Raw genomic sequence first — 18,569 nt, forward strand, 5'->3', positions numbered from 1 at the left:
TTCCTATTTCGAAATACCTATTAATCAACATCTAGTATGTCAAGTATATGGGTAACATGCTGAAACCTTTAAAACCTTTAACCATAAAAATGACATGGTTGGATTAGGCAAGTCCCCGATTAAACCCAAGCCCGAAATCAACCACCAAACCATCCACAATATTTTGGATGTGTGTGATCCAATCGAGCTCAAATCCAACCTGAGTTTGAGCAACTTAATTGATCCAATAGTGGAAAAGTTGGTTTTCTGGACGCGAATGTCCTAGATTAGAATCAAACCAAAATCGTGTTAGCTTGAAACAATGAAATCGCCTCATTTAGAGAATCGCTCTTTTCAGTTTCGCAATTGCTGGCAAAGCGTACTGCACATGTGATCAAAAACATATTTGAAATATTATTTGAATGTATCAAAACCTGAACTAGGAAGGAAAGAAAGAAAGAAAAAACAAATAGTTCAGAAACAAAAAGCCCTTTTGATGAAAGAAAAACAAAGAATTCAAACTAGTTTATGAAAATAACCCCCTGAATAATTCTAACTAAATAAAAACCCACCTTTTGACGAAAGAAAAGCAAAAAAGTTGGTCAATTGTACTGAAATAAAGCCCTGAAGTATTCAAAGCAACTTGAAAATCCAAGCCACTCGATCTTGTTCACCATTCTTTCAAGTCTCGGAAACTCTGCCATCTCCTCTTCATAAACGGTGGTTTTCTCTCCTACCATTGTTTCGCCATAGACATCATGATTCTCACTTGACGTAGAAGAATCATTACTGAACTGCAACGGTTCGTAATACATGCCAAAAAATTGATTCCGATGACATTTCCAAGAGCTATCACAACTGAATCCGCAAGCGTGGCAGATATCGTATTTTCTCGAATCCATCTACCTTCTTATTTTGTTTTGAATTTTTGATGTCTCGAGAAATATATTGAGTTAAGAATTATATATATACACACACACGTATGATCAATGCTGAAGAATTTTGGATATTTGGAGTTGGGCATGCGCAAGGAGTTCGGGTCTTAAGGAGTCTGCTTTACTCCGGATTTTGTTAGGATTTATGTTGCTTACTTCTTGTAGGTCTGAAATTATTAAATCTTGATTTCTGAAACACTTTCTTACGCGTTTTAACGAAAGTATAAGTCGCCTATATCTAATAATACAAGAATATTTTTTGGCTATATATTTTTATTTGTTTATTTTAATTCAAGAATCATATTTCATGCGCGCAATTTGTTAGTTTATCTAATTACTCATGTAATTAGAGTTGTGTATTTATTTTCTGACATGACAATATCTGTACTTATCTATACTATTCTATACTATATGAATAGGTCTCATGTGATAAAAAGTAATACTCTTAGCATAAAAAGTAATACTTTTTCTTGGATTATCCAAATAAAGATCCGTCTCACAAAATACAACCCGTGAGACCGTCTCATACAAATTTTTGCCATACTATATTATTAAGTGTGAGAACATGATAATAACTACCTAGAGAGGACATCAACTTTTTTTTTCCAATTTTACCCTTACATGATGCACTAATATTAGACTTTTTGTTTTTTGTTTTTAATTTCAAAACACACTTTTATTTTTATTTATTTTTTTAATTCAATCACTCAAATATCAATTTAGTTCCTCCATAATTTATCAAATTTCACTTTAGTTAAACGATATTGATAAAAAAATTATACACACGCAACGGGTGTGCATAATAACTAGTTATTAATTAAAGTTGAGAATCTTATGTTAACTGTTTTTTAATCGATTTAGTGAAATTTTATTTAAAATTACAATTATATCTTCATTATATAATTTTTTTTGATTTTTTTTTTAAAAATTATTCCAATCTTATCTTTTCTATATTTCTAAATCAAATCATATCTTTATCTATATTTAAAAAAAATAGATTATTATATTAATTTTAATTAAAAATATGGAAAAATATTAATTTGAAAATAAAAGACTATCATGTTTAGTAGATTATCCAAATGTGTTGCATGAAAAGACAGTAGTTGTTTATTATATTTTTAGAATAAAAAATTATAATTTTGATCTGCTATATTTATTTATTTGCGATTTTGATTATAACATATTTTCGTTTAATTCGTGTATTTTTCAATTGACAAAAATTTGTGTGAGTCGGTTTCATGGGTCGTATTTTGTGAGACGTGTTTCTTATTCGAGTCATCCATGAAAAAATATTACTTTTTATTGTGTATATCGGTAGAATTGACATGTCTCACATATAAAAATTCGTGAAATCGTCTTACAATAGACCTATTTTTTTTAATTTTTTTATAATTTTTTGTATAACCATATATCAATAACACATATGACACATCGACATTCGACATCAGTCTCGGGCTAAAAAAAACTAAAATTCTAGAAAATTAAAAGAAAGTAATTAGAATATAAATACCACGGGGAAAAATAACATAATTTTCTCAACAAAAAAGAGAATATAATTTCTGTACGGAGTAGGAGGAATCAAACAGAAGCTAAGTTAAAATATCGTGTGGAGAAACCCTATCTCGCAACACACTCCTTTCGTCACCACACCTACGAAGATCTTAGGTTTTCAGATTGCGTTTTTTGTTGTTGCTGCTGCTGTTGGTATTTCAAGCCTCACCTTCTCCAATCTCAACGATGGATGCTCAAAGAGCCTTGCTTGATGAACTCATGGGTGCAGGTTAGTTAGAGGCAACTTCTATTAAAACCCTAGTGTTTCTAATCTCGATTCGATGTGCCTTTCCCTTTCTAGTTTTCGCTTCTATTATCTGTTTTTTTTTGTTGAAAAAACTGTCACATTTTTTGTTAAATTAATTTTTGGAACATAGGTTGCTTATGACGGAACCAAATTGGAGCGTTACGTTTGTAATTTTCCTGAATATGAATTGATATTTACCTGATTGAGTAGACATATTGGAATCTTGATTTTCTGGGTCACAGTTTTGTTTTTAGCCGATTTATCTTCATAAAACATATTCCATGTATTTTCAGAATTGTAACATTTTCTGTGCATTTTTTTTCAAGACTCCCTTTTCAATTTATCCCACACTTTTGGTTGTTAAATTGAGTGGTTTTTGATAGTTCAACAATTTTCCATGGTTCTTGCAGCACGTAATTTGACAGCTGAGGAGAGAAAAGGTTACCGAGAAATTAACTGGGATGACAAGGAAGTTTGTGGATTTTATATGGTTCGATTTTGCCCTCATGATTTGTTCGTCAACACTCGTAGTGATCTAGGTGCAGTTCCTAACATTTCATTCTTGATGCCCTTATGTCAATTTTTATTTGGAAATTCAATTGAAGATGTTAACGAAATACTTTGTTTTTTATTTGTATGGTTTATCATTTCTTGGTGAATAAACCAAAGTTTGTCCTTTTACTTTTGCAACTATTTAACTCTTGTATTTATTTTCTGTTCCATATTATGCTTACAAGTCATTTTGTGTCTGTTGCAACAGGAGTGTGCCCAAAGATTCATGATCCAAAATTGAAGGAAAGGTAGTGAATGGTTATTGATCTAGAATTGTCAAGATGATTTTCCAATGATGCTCTTTGTTAGTTCTAAGATTTCTTCGAGGAAGTTGGGGTGACCTTGAAATAGTTAAGATATTGAACTTCCTCATAATTTCATTTCAAACAAATTAAAGGTCCATTAGTTTTTTTTTTTTTAATTGTAGATGATTCGTGCATGTCAACTGGTTATACCAGAAACCTAGGAACTTGCGTGCAGTTTTTGTCTTGGATCTCTCTAGGCATCCTTGTGCAGTTCTTGCCTCACTTCTCTCTTTTATTTTTTATTGTTGTTATGTTAATTGATAATTATTTCACAAACTGCTGGCATATTCAAGAAGAATAGTATTAGCAACTTGTTGGAATTAATTATTTTACCATCTTCACAAATCTGAACTTAAGGATTATTTGCAAAAAATATGTGGATGATTTCTTGAGACATCATATATTTATTTTTGCGGGCTAAGCATGATTGTATTTGTCACTGCATGTTGTTTCTCTGTGCTTGTATCCATAATTGTGCCAGCACTCCCAGTTCAAACTATTTATCGAGGCAATTCAATGGTCCATGGATGCTTTGATACAACTTTAATCTATTAGCTTGAGGACTCCGAAAATTTGGATTCATGGGGGCATTGATGTGATTCCTTTTATATTTTTTACCAGTATCATGCATATTGTCTTTTCCACAATTGTGATGAGATTTGTTTCTCTTATTTAGTTTTGAGAGCTCCCCAAGACATGATTCACATGTGCCCAAATTTGAAGCTGAACTAGCCCACTTCTGTGAAAGACTGGTAAGTTTCCATTTTAACACTTGTGAAGTTCAATGTCCCAATAGATTCACGAGATGTGACCATATTCTATATTAATTTTAGGTTTCGGACTTAGATAGAAGAGTTAGACGTGGCCGTGAACGCCTTGAACAAGATGTTGAAGTCCCTCCCCCACCTCCGATTTCTGCTGAAAAATCTGAGCAGTTGTCTATACTGGAAGAGAAGATAAAAAACCTACTTGAACAAGTCGAGTCTCTTGGTGAGGAAGGGAAGGTGGATGAAGCTGAGGCGCTAATGAGAAAGGTGCTTTTAAGTTTATTCATTTATATCGTCTCTTCAATTTTAAAAGATTTTCTGGTCTAAACTTGCTGACTTTGATTGCCATGCTTTTCAGGTTGAGATACTGAATATCGAGAAGACAGTTTTGACTCAGCAACCACCGCAGGATAAACTGTTACTGGCAGCACAGGAGAAAAAAATGGCTCTATGTGAAATATGTGGTTCCTTTCTGGTGGCAAATGATGCCGCGGAGAGAACTCAGTCACATGTTACTGGTAAGCAGCATATGGGCTACGGAATGGTTCGTGAATTTCTGGCCGAGCATAAGGTACGTGTGATACAATTCATGTCTCAAATGAGAGTAATGTAATTACACAAAGTTACATAGACGTAAGTACATAACCATATCTTTATACCCCATTTGTGAACTCATACAATCACCAGGAAGCCAAGGAAAAGGCAAGAGAAGAAAGATTGTCAAGGGAGAAAGAAGTTGAAGAACGGAGGAAGAAACGAGAGAGAGAACATGAGAGCAGGCACAAAAGTGAATCAGCTGACAGGGACAAGTACCGAGACAGGGAGAGGGATCGACTACGTGAACGGGATCGATATCATGAGAGATCTCGTGATAGAAACGGCAGAGGAAGCCGAGATGGGGGAAGAGTATCCGATTTTAAGTACAATAGTTCGAGGAATGGAAGGGAAGGAAGTAGAGATAGATATAGAGACCGTGACAGAAGCAGGTCTCGTTCCCCCATTAGGCATGGTAACAGGAGGTCATCCAGGAGTCCTGTTCACCCGCGTTAAAAGATTGTATGGATAATTTTCTGAATCTGAATGCTGAAGAGGTAGCCATTTTTATGTCCCCCAAGTTTAATGTATGCGTGATTTGGAGTCTCAAATTCTGGTTGTCACTATGAGTGAACTTGTTTTTTGTTCTCACAGCTCTATTGAGACTATACCATGTCCCTTTCATCAATATAATTAGAGGAGAAAATTTGAGGTAGGTATAACCTTATCGTCATGAATCTTTTTGTCGCACTTTGGGGTGATTGATCCATGTATTTTACATGGTTTCCTCTCAAACCCACAGCTTGTTATTGTCTGGTTTGAATGGGATCGACTCATCTCAAGTAGTTTAAAGAACAGATAACATGTGTTCGTTCATAGTACTGCTGCTGATGGAGAACAATTGTTTTTACAAAAGTGAGGTAACCTACCGGTTTATTTACCCTGTTAAATATATGCCAATTATCACGATTTTGGTTTTCTCTCTTTTGTTTATTTAGATGCTCTGGTGCAAACTCGAGTCCGATCTATTCGGTAACTCTGGTTATTCAACCAAAACACTTGCTTGTGATAGTTGCTTACTTGGACGGCCGTGGTAAACTTTTCTTACCTGATTTGTTCTTCACCTGTTGGACGAGGACTTAATTAATTCAGCTGTGCTGATACATGGCCTAACATTAATGAAAATATTAGTCGACGATTTCAAGTAACTGCTTGGATTCATTTAGAATTCTATGAGATACTGGATTTAAAAAGTCAAATGATTTCCTTCTAGTGTGATCTGAGGTGAACACTCAACAGGTGGCGATCAAGGACACTTCGTATTCCCCTCATAATTCATTTTCTGCACCTCCACTGTGGCAATCTAAAAATTTACAAGGTTTTTTATACACGGGTTCTTCATAGCAGTTACATTCAATCCACCAGGATGCGAGCATGCTCCTATTTAAGATTGTTAGAAAAAGGACAATCTGTTTTCTACTCATGACCTTTTTTTATGGAACAAGGATTGTGAGAGGACTGCAGTCGGTAACATCTGTTTTCTTGTGGTCGAAAAGTAGGGTTCTGTAGGAATAACTTCTATAATGATTGTTTGTTTGATATATAGAACCGAGTCTTTTATACTAGACGGGGCTACATCTGCTTGTCTCGAACCATCTGTGCTCTCTACAAAAAGTTGTGATACTCCCTCGATTCAACCATCGAATTCGATTTCAGTCATCTTTTGTTGTTGATTCGTTTTAATCACGTTGGATTGGATATGACAGTTAACGTGTTATCAGCACGGTACCGTCTCGGTAGATAATCCATGTGAAAGCACACCCTAGAAAGCTGGTTCTTGATGAACACAGAAATGAATGTGTATTAAGATCTCGTTGTCGTTTTCAATGTTGTTTTACCCTTATTAATCTCATACTGTATACCTCAACATGTTTTTCATTCATTAAAATTACCATCCCTTTATCCAATTCAATTCCTTTTCATATCATATTAGCTTGAAGTTGAGAGTAAATTATGTTTGCAGCGCAACATAAAAAATGATGAATATCATGAAGTGGTTAATTGAATATGGCAAATTAAACCTCTTCCGAATATAGAATGAAAGCTCACATTTTTAACAGAACATCATTTATTTGATAAGAGGTCTCTTCAGTAACATAAGTTGAGTAATTAGAACCTTATTACTATGTATACAAACAATACAACAAATATTATTTGTAAAGCAAAAGGAGTCTAAGCTTTTATCTTTCCAAAATATAGAATCAAATAATTCGAATGTTGTCCAAAATCTTTGGATTTGGGTTTGGGTATATTGCCAAACGGAAATATTCGAAACATAAAATATGGGTAAAGCCCAATTGTAGCGGATTTCGTATGATTAAACCCAATAGGCTTTCGTAAGATGTAGGCCCAACTAAACGTCGATGGGCCTATAAATGATTCACTCCATCTCGACGACACTCTAGTAACTTCTGCAGATCCAATAACCACCGTCTCCCTGCTCTTTGAGCATGCTCAGTATCTCATTTCTCGAGTTTTCTTCTCCCCCAAGCTTTCCACCGCATCGGCAATGGCATTTTCACTGGCCTTGAAGAAGTTCGTTTCCTCCGGTGTCCTCTCAAGGACCCTCCTCCGTCCACTACGCGCTGTGTGTGGCTTACCCCGAGTACTGACGGCTCTTCCAGTTCCACTCCAACGCCGTCCATGAGTACGATGCGATGAACGTGACTTTGATATTGAACGTTGTAGATCGGATCGCCGCGTGTTCTTCCATTTTTCACGTAATTTTTTTGCGTGATGAACTTCTGCTACTGTGTTATGAGGAGCTCTGTTTCGTGTTGCTGTTTTTGTGGATGGTTTGGTTTATTATTGCCGTATTTTGTTGATCTGGGTTGGAATTGACTTCTATTTTTCAGCATTTCTAGGTATTAGGTTGTAAATTTTTATTAGTAGGAGGTATTTCTGCTCGCGTATTCTCCTCTTTTTGGTCACGAAACGTACATTATCCTCTGTTCATTTTACAACACAAGTCCGCTTTCGAACTGTGTGATGAAAGTTAAAATTTTTTGATTGCGAGGCACTGTTTAGTTTATTGTGTTCGTGAAAAATCGAATAATGACAGCAAGTATCTATGACTGTTGACGTTCTCAGCCCATTCTCATCACGCAGCAGCCTGAGCCAAATCCTGAACACGATGGATCAACTTGTGGAATCCCCTGTAACTTCAAGCTTAGGAAGAAACTGGGACGCTAAAGAAACAGCTGACGGTCTTCATCTGCATCTGGACATGCCTGGTCTGAGCAAGGAGGTAGTCAAAGTTTCGATGGAGCAGAGCACTCTGATCATTAAAGGCGAGGGCAAGAAAGATTCCGAAGACGAAGAGACTGTGCAGAAGTACAGTAGCAGAATCGATCTTCCTGAGAAACTGTCCAAGACTAATGAGATCAAAGCCGAGATGAAGAATGGGGTTCCCAAGATTTTCCTACCCAAGATTCAAGGAAGAGGACAGAAGTGATGTTTTCAATGTGTATGTTGAGTGAGCGATGAATCCATACTAAATATCTGGATGTTTAGTTGCTTTTTCTCGACTATTTGTCTGAATCTGATTTGATTTTTTTTATAAATGGGCTTTCTAGTTGAAAATCATTTCACCCTAGAATCAGTTTCTTTTATCAACTTGTTTATTTGTGTATTGATAATTCATCAGGTTGCATATCATTACAGTACATGAAGACAGACAGTGATATTAAGGTGAAAGATTGCCTAAAAACTGTGTCTTTACCACTCGTTATTTTGCTCGATTATCATCAAATGAACCTTAATATGTTGAACACATCGAAAAAGAACAAAATAGTTAACTCGAAATCATATATTATATATCCATTTACTCTCTCCATTACGATATCTTCAAGAAAAATATAGTCATTTTTAATCCAACATATGTTACAGAATAATCACCGAACTGATAAACTCTGTATTACAATTATGGAAACCCACAAATAGAGCTAATCTCCCTGTCCACACAACAAGCTTGACATTGCAACTCTGCATCCATATCCCTCCACCCAGATCTCCAGTGGTTTTGATGTCGTATTTGGCAAAAGAAGAGCATCCGATTCAAAATGGGATTTTTCACCCACATTCGCCTCAAACATTCCGTCAAACTTTCGCGATACAAAGCTAGTTTTCGTCTCAGCCATGTTGACTTTTGCATGTTACTAATCATTTCAATACCCTTGTCTTTAAACTTGTCATCATCACTCAGAATCAGCATGATACAAGTGAGATAAACTGCACCTACATGCTTTGCATCTACAGCCTTGAGTAGGTATTTGCAAGCTGATTCAATATCTGCCCGTTTGAAGTAGTCCGACTGAATCAAAGAAATTTTTTTTTTTTGAAAATTAATGTATGCCTGGTTATAATTTTGGCTCAATTACATGATCTATAGACAAAAGAGACCAACAATAATTCAAACGCAGATCAAATACAAAATATTAAATGAACTTACAATCGCTTGTCGATACAACAACTCGGGATTTTCCGACTTCCAGCATTTGTTCAAGAAAACTTGTTGCTCTTCGCTCAAAGGTGTCCAAGAATCTATGAACTTTTTGTCCAGGGACATATGATGGTACACGTGCGAATCCTCACCGATTTCTTTAAAAGTTTTACAACTGTGTAAGAAACAACATAATGTTAATAATTAACATCACTTATAAAACAAACAACATCACATCCAGAAACTATAATACGCTAAAACTTTGAAAACCCAGATGGATTATTGATCCGTTTTTTAAGCAAAACTTGAATTTGATATGAATTATTTAGATTAAGAAAAACACATTATCTTTAAAATCCTGATTCGGAATTCTTGGATCAAAGCACACCAACCTTAGAATCATTCACATATATACGTACCTCGACTTGGCGTTGATTATATCAATAACCGAAGATGCTGCTACTCGAGCCAAAACTTCGCTGACCAATTCATTCGGAAGTGTTTCAAATCTTGAAACGATAGGTTGAATTTTCCCGAAATATTGTCTGGGTCTCCTCGTAATTCTTGGCATGGCTGCAGGCTTCAAATTATTCCTTTTTTTTTTTAGCTTTCCACGTTAACATTTATTGCTTTTCTTTTGGTATTGCTTTAATCTTGTGAGACGGGAGTGTAATCGGAGAAATAAGAACAAGCTAGAATTTCTAAGAAAATTAGAATACCATGATGTTGTTTTTATACTAATCAATTTCATGTGTTCGAGTCCTTCAAGGTTTCTGCATGGAAACATATTTGAGTTTGAAAAGGAATCAACTTTTTAACGGTTTCTAGAATATTTTATATATTTAAGGTAGTACATACATAGCTTTGGATAACAAAGGTCACAAAGTGGGATCTTGATTTTACTCCCATGCATAATTCGTGTCCATTAATTTCCCTAAAATAAGAAATATAGAAAATATACTTAATTGTTAATTTGCTTCAATACAATCAACCAGTTTTAGCCTTCTCAAAAAAAAAAAAAAAAAAAAAAAAAAAACCGTTTTAGGATTTGGTTATCGACTTTTTAAGAGTTTGAGCCTTTGCCACTAAAAAAATATATGTAAAAAAACAAAAATACATGGTTTATGATAATTTTAATTTTCTTCTTTTTTCAATTTTTCTCATGTTTCCTCAACTAATTATTAACTAAAGGCAAAAACGTGTGTGATACTGTCTCACGAGTCATATTTTGTAAGACAGATATCTTATTTGGTTCATCCATGAAAAAATATTGCTTTTTTATGCTAAGTATATTATTTTTTATTGTGAATATCGGTAGGGTTGAATCATCTTAAAAATAAAGATTCGTGAAATCGTTTCACATGAAATTTACTCTTGATTAAAAGAATAAGAGAACGAGGCTTTTCCATGCACCGTCGTGAACAAGACAAACGAGATTAAAACAAAACTCATTATATCTTAGATTTCTTTATAATTTAAAATCACATAAACTATTCTGGTAGTATATATATCTGTTCTATTTTCAATTTATGAGTCTATTTTTTGTCCACTTCCCCACTGCTTCAATAAATTTTAAATGATGTAATATTCGCGATTTACTTATCATTCGAACATTATATATAAATAATGTTTGTCATGATTTCTTGATGATTTAACATGAATGCAGACGATGATTTAATCTATTAATTTGTTCGAAGATAGGAAATTATTTAATCTATTAATTTGTTCGAAGATAGGAAATTTGGAGCCACGGAAAAAATAATTTTTTTCATTAGTTGGGTTGGGTTGGGATCCGTCTCACCAAAATTGATCCGCGAGACGGTCTCATATGAGTTTTTGTGTCAACAAATTCTCACAATAGCTATTTCTTTACCATGCCTAGATGTAACCAAAGACCGTCAAGATACTCGGACTAAACTAAATATGGCAGCAAAACAGGCGGCTATTTTGGAGAAAGAAGAACTCCGGAATATCCAGTGCTAATTGATTTAGAACACAGAATTTATTCACAAACTTCAGTTTAAAACAATAAACGGTTTTCCATCTTGATTCAATAGGGTTTCTAGCTCCTCTATGGACATTGTCACATGCAATCAAGTTGGCATTCGAAACACGAGTTGATCGTCTAAGATCAGCTTCTGCCTTCTGGGGAGATCCCGTGAACTTATTTTTTTTCCGTCATTGAACTCGGCTGACAATTTAATATGTTTTTTGTTGGATCAGAGCAGCAACTTTTGTATTTCATGGCCACGGCATGCGCGCTTTAAACAAGACAAAGACCAAGCCTCCTTGGGCCTTGAGTCTGGATGTACACCCAGTGGATTTCTAACCACTCTGTTTGTGAATGAAAACCTCAAAAACTATGTCCACCACTTCTAACTTCCCTTTGCTCTCACCAAATGAACCTTAATATGTCGAACACATCCTTCCTACAATAGATCCCACCATATACTAATATACACAAGCAAAAGAAGAAGATGAGAGGAACAAAATCTTCAACACAAATTATTCTATGTAAGCCAACTTATGTCAAATCAAATAGACTCCCATTTCTATATATCCAAGAAAACATAGAGCCTAGAAGGCACATAAAAACTGATAAACAACAACTAAATTCATAGACTTTAGTTGCATAGAAACCTGCAGCGGTGCTAATTAATGAAGGCGGATGACTTAGAATCAGTGTGCCAATAAAACCGATAACCATCCAAATTAATGAAGAAATGGCAATTGCATTAAGCAAAATTCAAATCAAATGGCCATTTGATCAACACAATATATAGAGCGCAAGTGTATCATACAAGAAAATATTACCTATAAAACCAACAAGCATACAAATCAAGAATAATGCAAATGAAGATCACATGGCCATTTAATCCACAGGATATATATAGTGAAGTATACACAAATTCTAAATGTCAATAAAACCAGAGACTATCCCAACAAATCCAGAAAATGGTGATCACTTTTTACTTGCATCACAGAATTGCAAATCACAGTGCCATTTGATCAACACAGTATGCAAGGTCGCGTCATAAGATCAAACTAGCGTATTACACGTGAATTTCTTCCATGTACATTTATGGCTGATAAAAATTCATGGCACCAACCTTCGGTTGATTACCGTGCTAGTAGAATCTAAAAACATGGTAAATTCGTTGGCTAACTAATTTGAAGTTTGAAAAATAACTCAAGCAGTTTCCCTTCAGTTACCGTTCCTATTTCCTACAAGTCGATCAAATCCATAGATCCGAATCACAAAACAAGACTATGTTTTTCTCTTAAAAGGGAAAAAGAATCATACAGTGGATGGAATATGTAATCAAATCTCTCAAACCCATGTACACCCATATAGTGGTTGTTCAAACGGCGTCGTTGCCGGATTTCTCGGGCTTCCGGTACTTTTCCTCGACTTTCTTAGCAGTGAAAAGGGTATCATTGACGACCTTCTTGATATTGGGAACGTCGTAATTCTGGGCAAGGTAGATTCCGCAAGCAGTTCCAGCTATGAAGAAAAAGCTCCTCCTTATGATACCCATCACTCTTCGCCACTAAAAATTAAATGAAAAAACAGACAGAAAACTATCGTGCCGTGTGCTTCTCGGCGGGAAGAATTCCGAGATCTTCGAGCAGCGACACGGGATCCCCTCTCTCCGACGGTTGCTGAAGTGCTCGGAAGGGGAGCCAGAAAATGGTTCGCGATTTCGGGAAAATTCGTTTTCCGCAGCGGTTCTCTTTTTTGTTTTCATTTAATTTAATATACTTTCTTTAACTAATAATTAACTTAAAACAAAAAATTAATTACAAACACTTCAATCTTTAATGATTTCTTCCCACTCTGCTTTAATCATAAATATCCCTCCATGATTATTTTTATTAAACTTCATTCTTATTTTAAAATTTGAGAAAAAAATTTATTCAAAAATATATATCGAAGTCACTAATTTCGTTTTAGATTTTTAAATTTTTAAAAAATAATATATCGAAGTAAAAATTATCCTCAGTATGATCAAGTGAAGCAAGTGGCATCGAAATTGAGGAATGCGAAAGATTTTATAAGCAAAAAGTTTTTTTTTTTTTTTTTTTAAAAATCAGATTATGATATTTATTAATATTACAAATCAGAAAACATGTGGGGAGAAAAATTGAACGCTCGTGAACGATAATCAAAATATTACTCCAAATCTATTCAAATATATTTTTGTAATATTAAAAAAGCGAAAATATAAATTTCAAATTCACTCGTTACATATTTAAATAATGTTTTATGTTAATCGTGATAATTTAAAGTTTACAATTTGAAATTTATCATATTTTGTGTATCTAATATTTTAGATGACTAATGTATAGATGTACGATTAAATATATTATTTCATTGTCAGCAATAAATCTATAATCGAAATTTATCGCAACAAATACAACATTAAATAATCAAATTCTCTCAAACAGTTCCATCCAGATGCAGGCAAAAACTTATGTGAGACGGTCTCACGGGCCGTATCTGTGAGACGGATCTCTTATTTGGGTCACTCATGCAAAAATATTACTTTTTATGCTAAAAGTATTACTTTTTATGGTGAATATGAGTATGGTTGACCCGTCTCACAGATTATGATCCGTGAGACGGTCTCACATGAGATCTACTCCCAGATGCAACTTCGCCAACTTATGATTTGTTTCTCTTTTTGTGGGTGTTAATCACTAGATAAACTTCCATTTATTTCTACATTTTTTTAAAAGTGATTTTTTTTCCCCATATATTTACAACATTTTTGAGAAGGGGTAACTATTTCTGAAATTTTTTCTCCTCTAGAATTAATTATTAGATCTGAGTAGCATTCCAAGACAAGGGCTAAATTATAGATCCATTTTCACCTTTTTACATTGAATTAAGGTGCAAATTAGCAGCAAACACGCCTGAAATTTGGATAAATATAACTAGACAAGAAGATGAGGCCATCGACACTTTTTGATAAATGTTGTCATCATGTTTCTCGAATCCTCAATATTAATTAATTTAAATTGCAAGTCATCAAGGGATATCATGCACTATGGTTTTGAAGTAGTCAAAAGAGCTCGATTTTTATTTTTATTTTAAATTTGGGAAGAAGTTTGTTACAACATGAATTGTGTCTCGAACATGATATAATTAAGACCTTTATATAATAATTGTGTCAGATGGGGTTGTAAGCCATTCACTTATTATGGAGCTTTCGGCTATAGATAATTAAGGGTCCAAGGATTCTCCTATAAATATCAGGTTTGAGGCTATGATAGTAGATTCACTATATTGTTTTCAGCAGCACTCTTAGCTGCTCCTCTCATATATCTTCAGTCGCTAACTTGAGCGACGGAGTGGCTACGCTTAGACATCCTTTCAGCCCCCTTCTAACGGTCTTATTCGTGATTTCAGGCTCAGGGCAATTTCTAAACCTGCGTATGTACTAGTGACACTTACCGGAATCGGACTCTAAATTTTCAGTGAGAATCAATAAGTGAAGTTTTATTTCCTTGTCGGTGTAGCTGTCGATAAACAGGAACGTTCTATAGATGCTTTTCCATCTTTAATCAAAATTTGTGCCTATATTATATAAACTAACATCGATAATACATAAATACATGGTGGAACCAAGTAGGGCTTACTTCATAAGAAAGTCACACATCCATAGAAACTGATACATATGAAAGGGAAACAGACAGAGAATTAGAGTCAGATGTAGGTTGAAGAGGTTCAAGCAGGAGAAGACAAATAGTAAAGAACTGGACAAGCAAACCAGACCAATTCATTGATGTTTGATCCAATTACAAACATGATTTAAGGAATATACTATTACATATTCGTGCAAGCTCAAAATTAATCAATCAATTAATAAATTTAATTAATATAGGTAATAGGTGAAATCCTAAAATCAGGTGAATTATTTGGAGACGATCTAACTTCACAAAGATCATATTTTTCATGACCCAAAATGTAAAAATATCAAAATCACAAATGACGTGAAAAACGACCATATAGTTTCAATAAACAATCCACCTTGTCATATAAATTTATTTTCAAGCAAAAAATGCAGAGCCAACCAATATTCGAATTTGTTGGGGGTGGTGTCTTATCGATTGAAGTGCTAATTTGAGTTGTCTTTTTGCCTTGGAATGAAAATGGGACCGAACAGCACTGTTGAAAAATGTGCACAGAGACAAGACAAGCCTTGCAGGCAGGCAGGCAGGCAGCTCATATGAAGCTTACGTCTTATCCATCACGGCAGTCGATTTTGTCTTTCATACTGCACACTTTTTATTTTTAGCCAACATTTTAATTTCAAATTTAAGTGACGCAAAATATTGATTTTAGTAGTAGTAAGGATAGTGTGATCGTTTTACCTTATATTTTTTGTTGAATCGGTTATAATCTTATTGATACTCACGGAAAATTTAGGGTCCGATTCCAGCAAGTGTCACTAGTCCAGACACAGATTTCGAGATTGTCTTGAGCCTGAAATCACGAATAAGACCGTTAGAAGGGAATCGGGAGGGTATCCCGGCATAGCCCCTCCGACGCTCAAGTCAGAGACTGGTGATATAAGGAGAGCAATGCTGCTGAAAAACAACATAGTCAATTAATGAACTGAACACTCAAACCTAGTATTTATAGGAGGGTACTTGGGCCCGTGATAAACATGTCTTCTATTTGAGCTAAGGATGAGCCATGGATAATGGACACATCTATTCATGGGGTATCACTTGTAATTCGACAACTAATTTTAGTTTCATTCTCATTTGATAAGATTGGAACTTGAACCTAACTCAACCTCAAAAGCTAGCTCAAGGAGGGAGGATTGTCCAATCCCATATATATTACTCAAAATTTATTTATCCAACCGATGTGGGACAATTAACACACCCCTCTCACGCCCAGGAATGAACATCTGGAGCGTGGAGTTTACAAATGACCCAATTATGGGTAGAACGGGTGGCCTAATTATAGGCAGTCCAACACATAACTGTGAAATCCTGGCTCTGATAACATGTTAAGATTGGAACTTGGACCTAACTCAACCCCAAAAGCTAGCGCAAGGGGAGAGGATTGTCCAATCTCATATATACCACTCAAAGGTTATTTATCCAACCGATATGGGACAATTAACATAATCCGATAATATATTAGATTTTTATAATTACCTGATCAAACATACTTTCAAATTTTCAACAATATTTAAAATCTCTGTTAAAAATCAGATTTCCAAAACCCTTTGACTGAAAAATATATAAATTGTTGTCGGTAGAAAATCTAAAGTCAGAAAATTCAGTAGTACCACTGAACTAATAATATATGGGCTCCCATCCCCGTAAAATTCTCCCTTTCCACTATAAAACCGAGTCACCTCAAATCAGTCACTCGACACTCGAGTCGCTTTTATATTTCTGATATTTTCTACTCGAATTTGTTTTATTATTCTCAGACAACATATATCTTTGCTCTGTCGTCCATAAATTATATAATAATGATGGCTAGATCTTATTTCTTTATTTTGTATTTTATTTTATTCATGCATGCATGCAAATGCAGTGCTCGGCCAATTCTGAATATTCGTCATCAGATGTTTCCACCTCACGAGGTAAGTTTATTTCTGAATTTTCTACATAAATTAATCGACAGATTTTATATGTTTAATTCAATTTATATGAGTATTGATTTGACTTGGGAGAAGATGTGAAGAAAACATTGCCCCTATTTTCATATTTTTTTAACATATTTGTTGTCATAATTATTAATGCAACTCAAATCTTTTGATCAACACAACAACACACTTCGTCGAGTTATTAATGTTTTCTTGGTAGTAACATTAATTGTTGATCCTCATTGATAAATTAGATCTTCATTTGTTCCTTTAATTGCTCGCAGATTCAAGAAAAGTTTGAACTAAGTCGCAACTCGAAAGATTCGGAGAACTCAAAAGCAAAGGAAGAAGAAGATATCCTTCACAAGAAAAATGGAGGCACAAGGAACAATTCAGGTGTACTAGCTACACTCAAGCCTATCAATCTATAAAAACTAATAATCAAGAAATTTAGCAATAAAATATTTGGCATGCTTAAATTTTGGATCACTAATCTCGAGCAATGTGCGTGCGTGTGTTGTATTCATTTATTAATATGACATGCATAAAAATTCAATTCAAAACTTAAACGTACGAATGTTTCATCTATCTTAAATCGGAAGAACTTCTCTCTATGTTCGAAAGTCATTGGATTGATGTTGACTCTACTAAACCTTAATGGTTTTTCTATTCAGGGAAAATTTCTCTTCGTGTAAAATTAGGCAAAAACTTGTGTGAGACGATCTCATAAATCGTATTTTGTGAGACATAGTCATCTATGAAAAAATATTACTTTTAATGGTAAGAGTATTATTTTTTATTGTGAATATCGGTATGGTAACCCGTCTCATAGATAAAGATTCGTGAGACCGTCTCATAAAATACTTACTCTATAGAGTTTATCGCATAAATTTTCTTTGAGGTCTTATAAACCCCCAAAGTAAAGTATTTCATATATTTGACCAGTTATTGGGCATGATGCAGGAAGTGATGAAGAATGGGAGTCTTGGCTTCACAGTGCCATGACGAATACAACCAAATTAGAGGTAATTTCTAAACTCTATTTTTTTTACATAAAAAAAGATTATTTTTAATAAAAATTTATTATTTTTAAAAAGTTTTCATAAAAAAAAATTTGTGACGCTATATATATAATGTGTATGTAGGGTGAAAAGGGGTCACAGCCACAACTCAAGGGAAGAGGAAAATCATTGAATTCATCAATTTTCAGTGAAGAAAATTTAATAGTGACGGACTATGAGCCACCGCATCGGAAATCTCCAATTCACAACTAATAAATCCGATATTTAATTTTAACTAGATTACTTTTATACAAGTTTTATTTCATAAAGATACTTTAAACTATGTCATACACAAAACATAAGATTGTTACCTTTTTAAGTCTCTTTTTTTTTCCCTTATTTTCCCCTTGTTTATCATATATTTGGCGATATATCCGTGCTTTTGGTTATATTCGAAAGTTAATTTCATCATTTCTTAGTCTATTTTGCACTAAATGACTTCATGTTAGTGTTATGATATTACGTTCGTATTCACTTTTATATGTGCGTACGTGATAAAAATAAAAAATCATGGACCTCAC

The 18,569-nt window shown here is 34.4% G+C and overlaps 3 protein-coding genes, 1 long non-coding RNA gene and 1 pseudogene across 11 annotated transcripts; 3 read left to right on the plus strand and 2 right to left on the minus strand.

Moving 5' to 3' along the window:
* The first annotated feature begins 2,471 nt into the window (after nt 1-2,471).
* On the plus strand, nt 2,472-6,351 carry LOC140817214 (uncharacterized). 7 transcript variants are annotated; one of them, XR_012114739.1, is made up of 10 exons: nt 2,472-2,694; nt 3,123-3,251; nt 3,473-3,512; nt 4,246-4,321; nt 4,403-4,603; nt 4,695-4,907; nt 5,024-5,427; nt 5,525-5,582; nt 5,673-5,790; nt 5,869-6,351. XR_012114739.1 is itself a non-coding variant. In XM_073176858.1 (8 exons), the coding sequence occupies exons 1-7, from the start codon at nt 2,652-2,654 to the stop codon at nt 5,384-5,386; spliced, it is 1,065 nt and encodes a 354-aa protein (XP_073032959.1). In that variant the 5' UTR covers nt 2,472-2,651; the 3' UTR covers nt 5,387-5,427; nt 5,525-6,351. The 7 variants fall into 7 exon arrangements, 1 of the variants encoding a protein (XP_073032959.1); XR_012114740.1 differs by having other exon boundaries at nt 5,673-5,785; XR_012114743.1 differs by having other exon boundaries at nt 5,729-5,790.
* Nucleotides 6,352-6,577: 226 nt separating this feature from the next.
* Nucleotides 6,578-8,515, plus strand: LOC140817215 (heat shock 22 kDa protein, mitochondrial-like; annotated as a pseudogene).
* Nucleotides 8,516-8,747: 232 nt separating this feature from the next.
* Nucleotides 8,748-9,968, minus strand: LOC140817506 (F-box protein At2g35280-like). Its single transcript, XM_073177225.1, has 3 exons — nt 9,791-9,968; nt 9,381-9,546; nt 8,748-9,242 (listed from the first exon to the last, which is right to left on the minus strand). The coding sequence occupies exons 1-3, from the start codon at nt 9,940-9,942 to the stop codon at nt 8,853-8,855; spliced, it is 708 nt and encodes a 235-aa protein (XP_073033326.1). The 5' UTR covers nt 9,943-9,968; the 3' UTR covers nt 8,748-8,852.
* A 1,254-nt stretch (nt 9,969-11,222) lies between these two features.
* Nucleotides 11,223-13,104, minus strand: LOC140816537 (uncharacterized). 2 transcript variants are annotated; one of them, XM_073175867.1, is made up of 2 exons: nt 12,676-13,104; nt 11,223-11,800 (listed from the first exon to the last, which is right to left on the minus strand). In XM_073175867.1, the coding sequence occupies exon 1, from the start codon at nt 12,908-12,910 to the stop codon at nt 12,734-12,736; it is 177 nt and encodes a 58-aa protein (XP_073031968.1). In that variant the 5' UTR covers nt 12,911-13,104; the 3' UTR covers nt 11,223-11,800; nt 12,676-12,733. The 2 variants fall into 2 exon arrangements, with proteins under 2 accessions (XP_073031968.1, XP_073031969.1); XM_073175868.1 differs by having other exon boundaries at nt 11,223-11,822.
* Nucleotides 13,105-17,269: 4,165 nt separating this feature from the next.
* On the plus strand, nt 17,270-18,349 carry LOC140816269 (uncharacterized). The gene is made up of 3 exons (XR_012114519.1): nt 17,270-17,383; nt 17,951-18,012; nt 18,133-18,349. It is a non-coding gene; the product is annotated as an uncharacterized lncRNA (long non-coding RNA).
* The last annotated feature ends 220 nt before the right edge of the window (nt 18,350-18,569 follow it).

The sequence above is a fragment of the Primulina eburnea genome, chromosome 16 (assembly GCF_022965805.1).
Source record: "Primulina eburnea isolate SZY01 chromosome 16, ASM2296580v1, whole genome shotgun sequence".
NCBI lineage: Eukaryota > Viridiplantae > Streptophyta > Magnoliopsida > Lamiales > Gesneriaceae > Primulina > Primulina eburnea.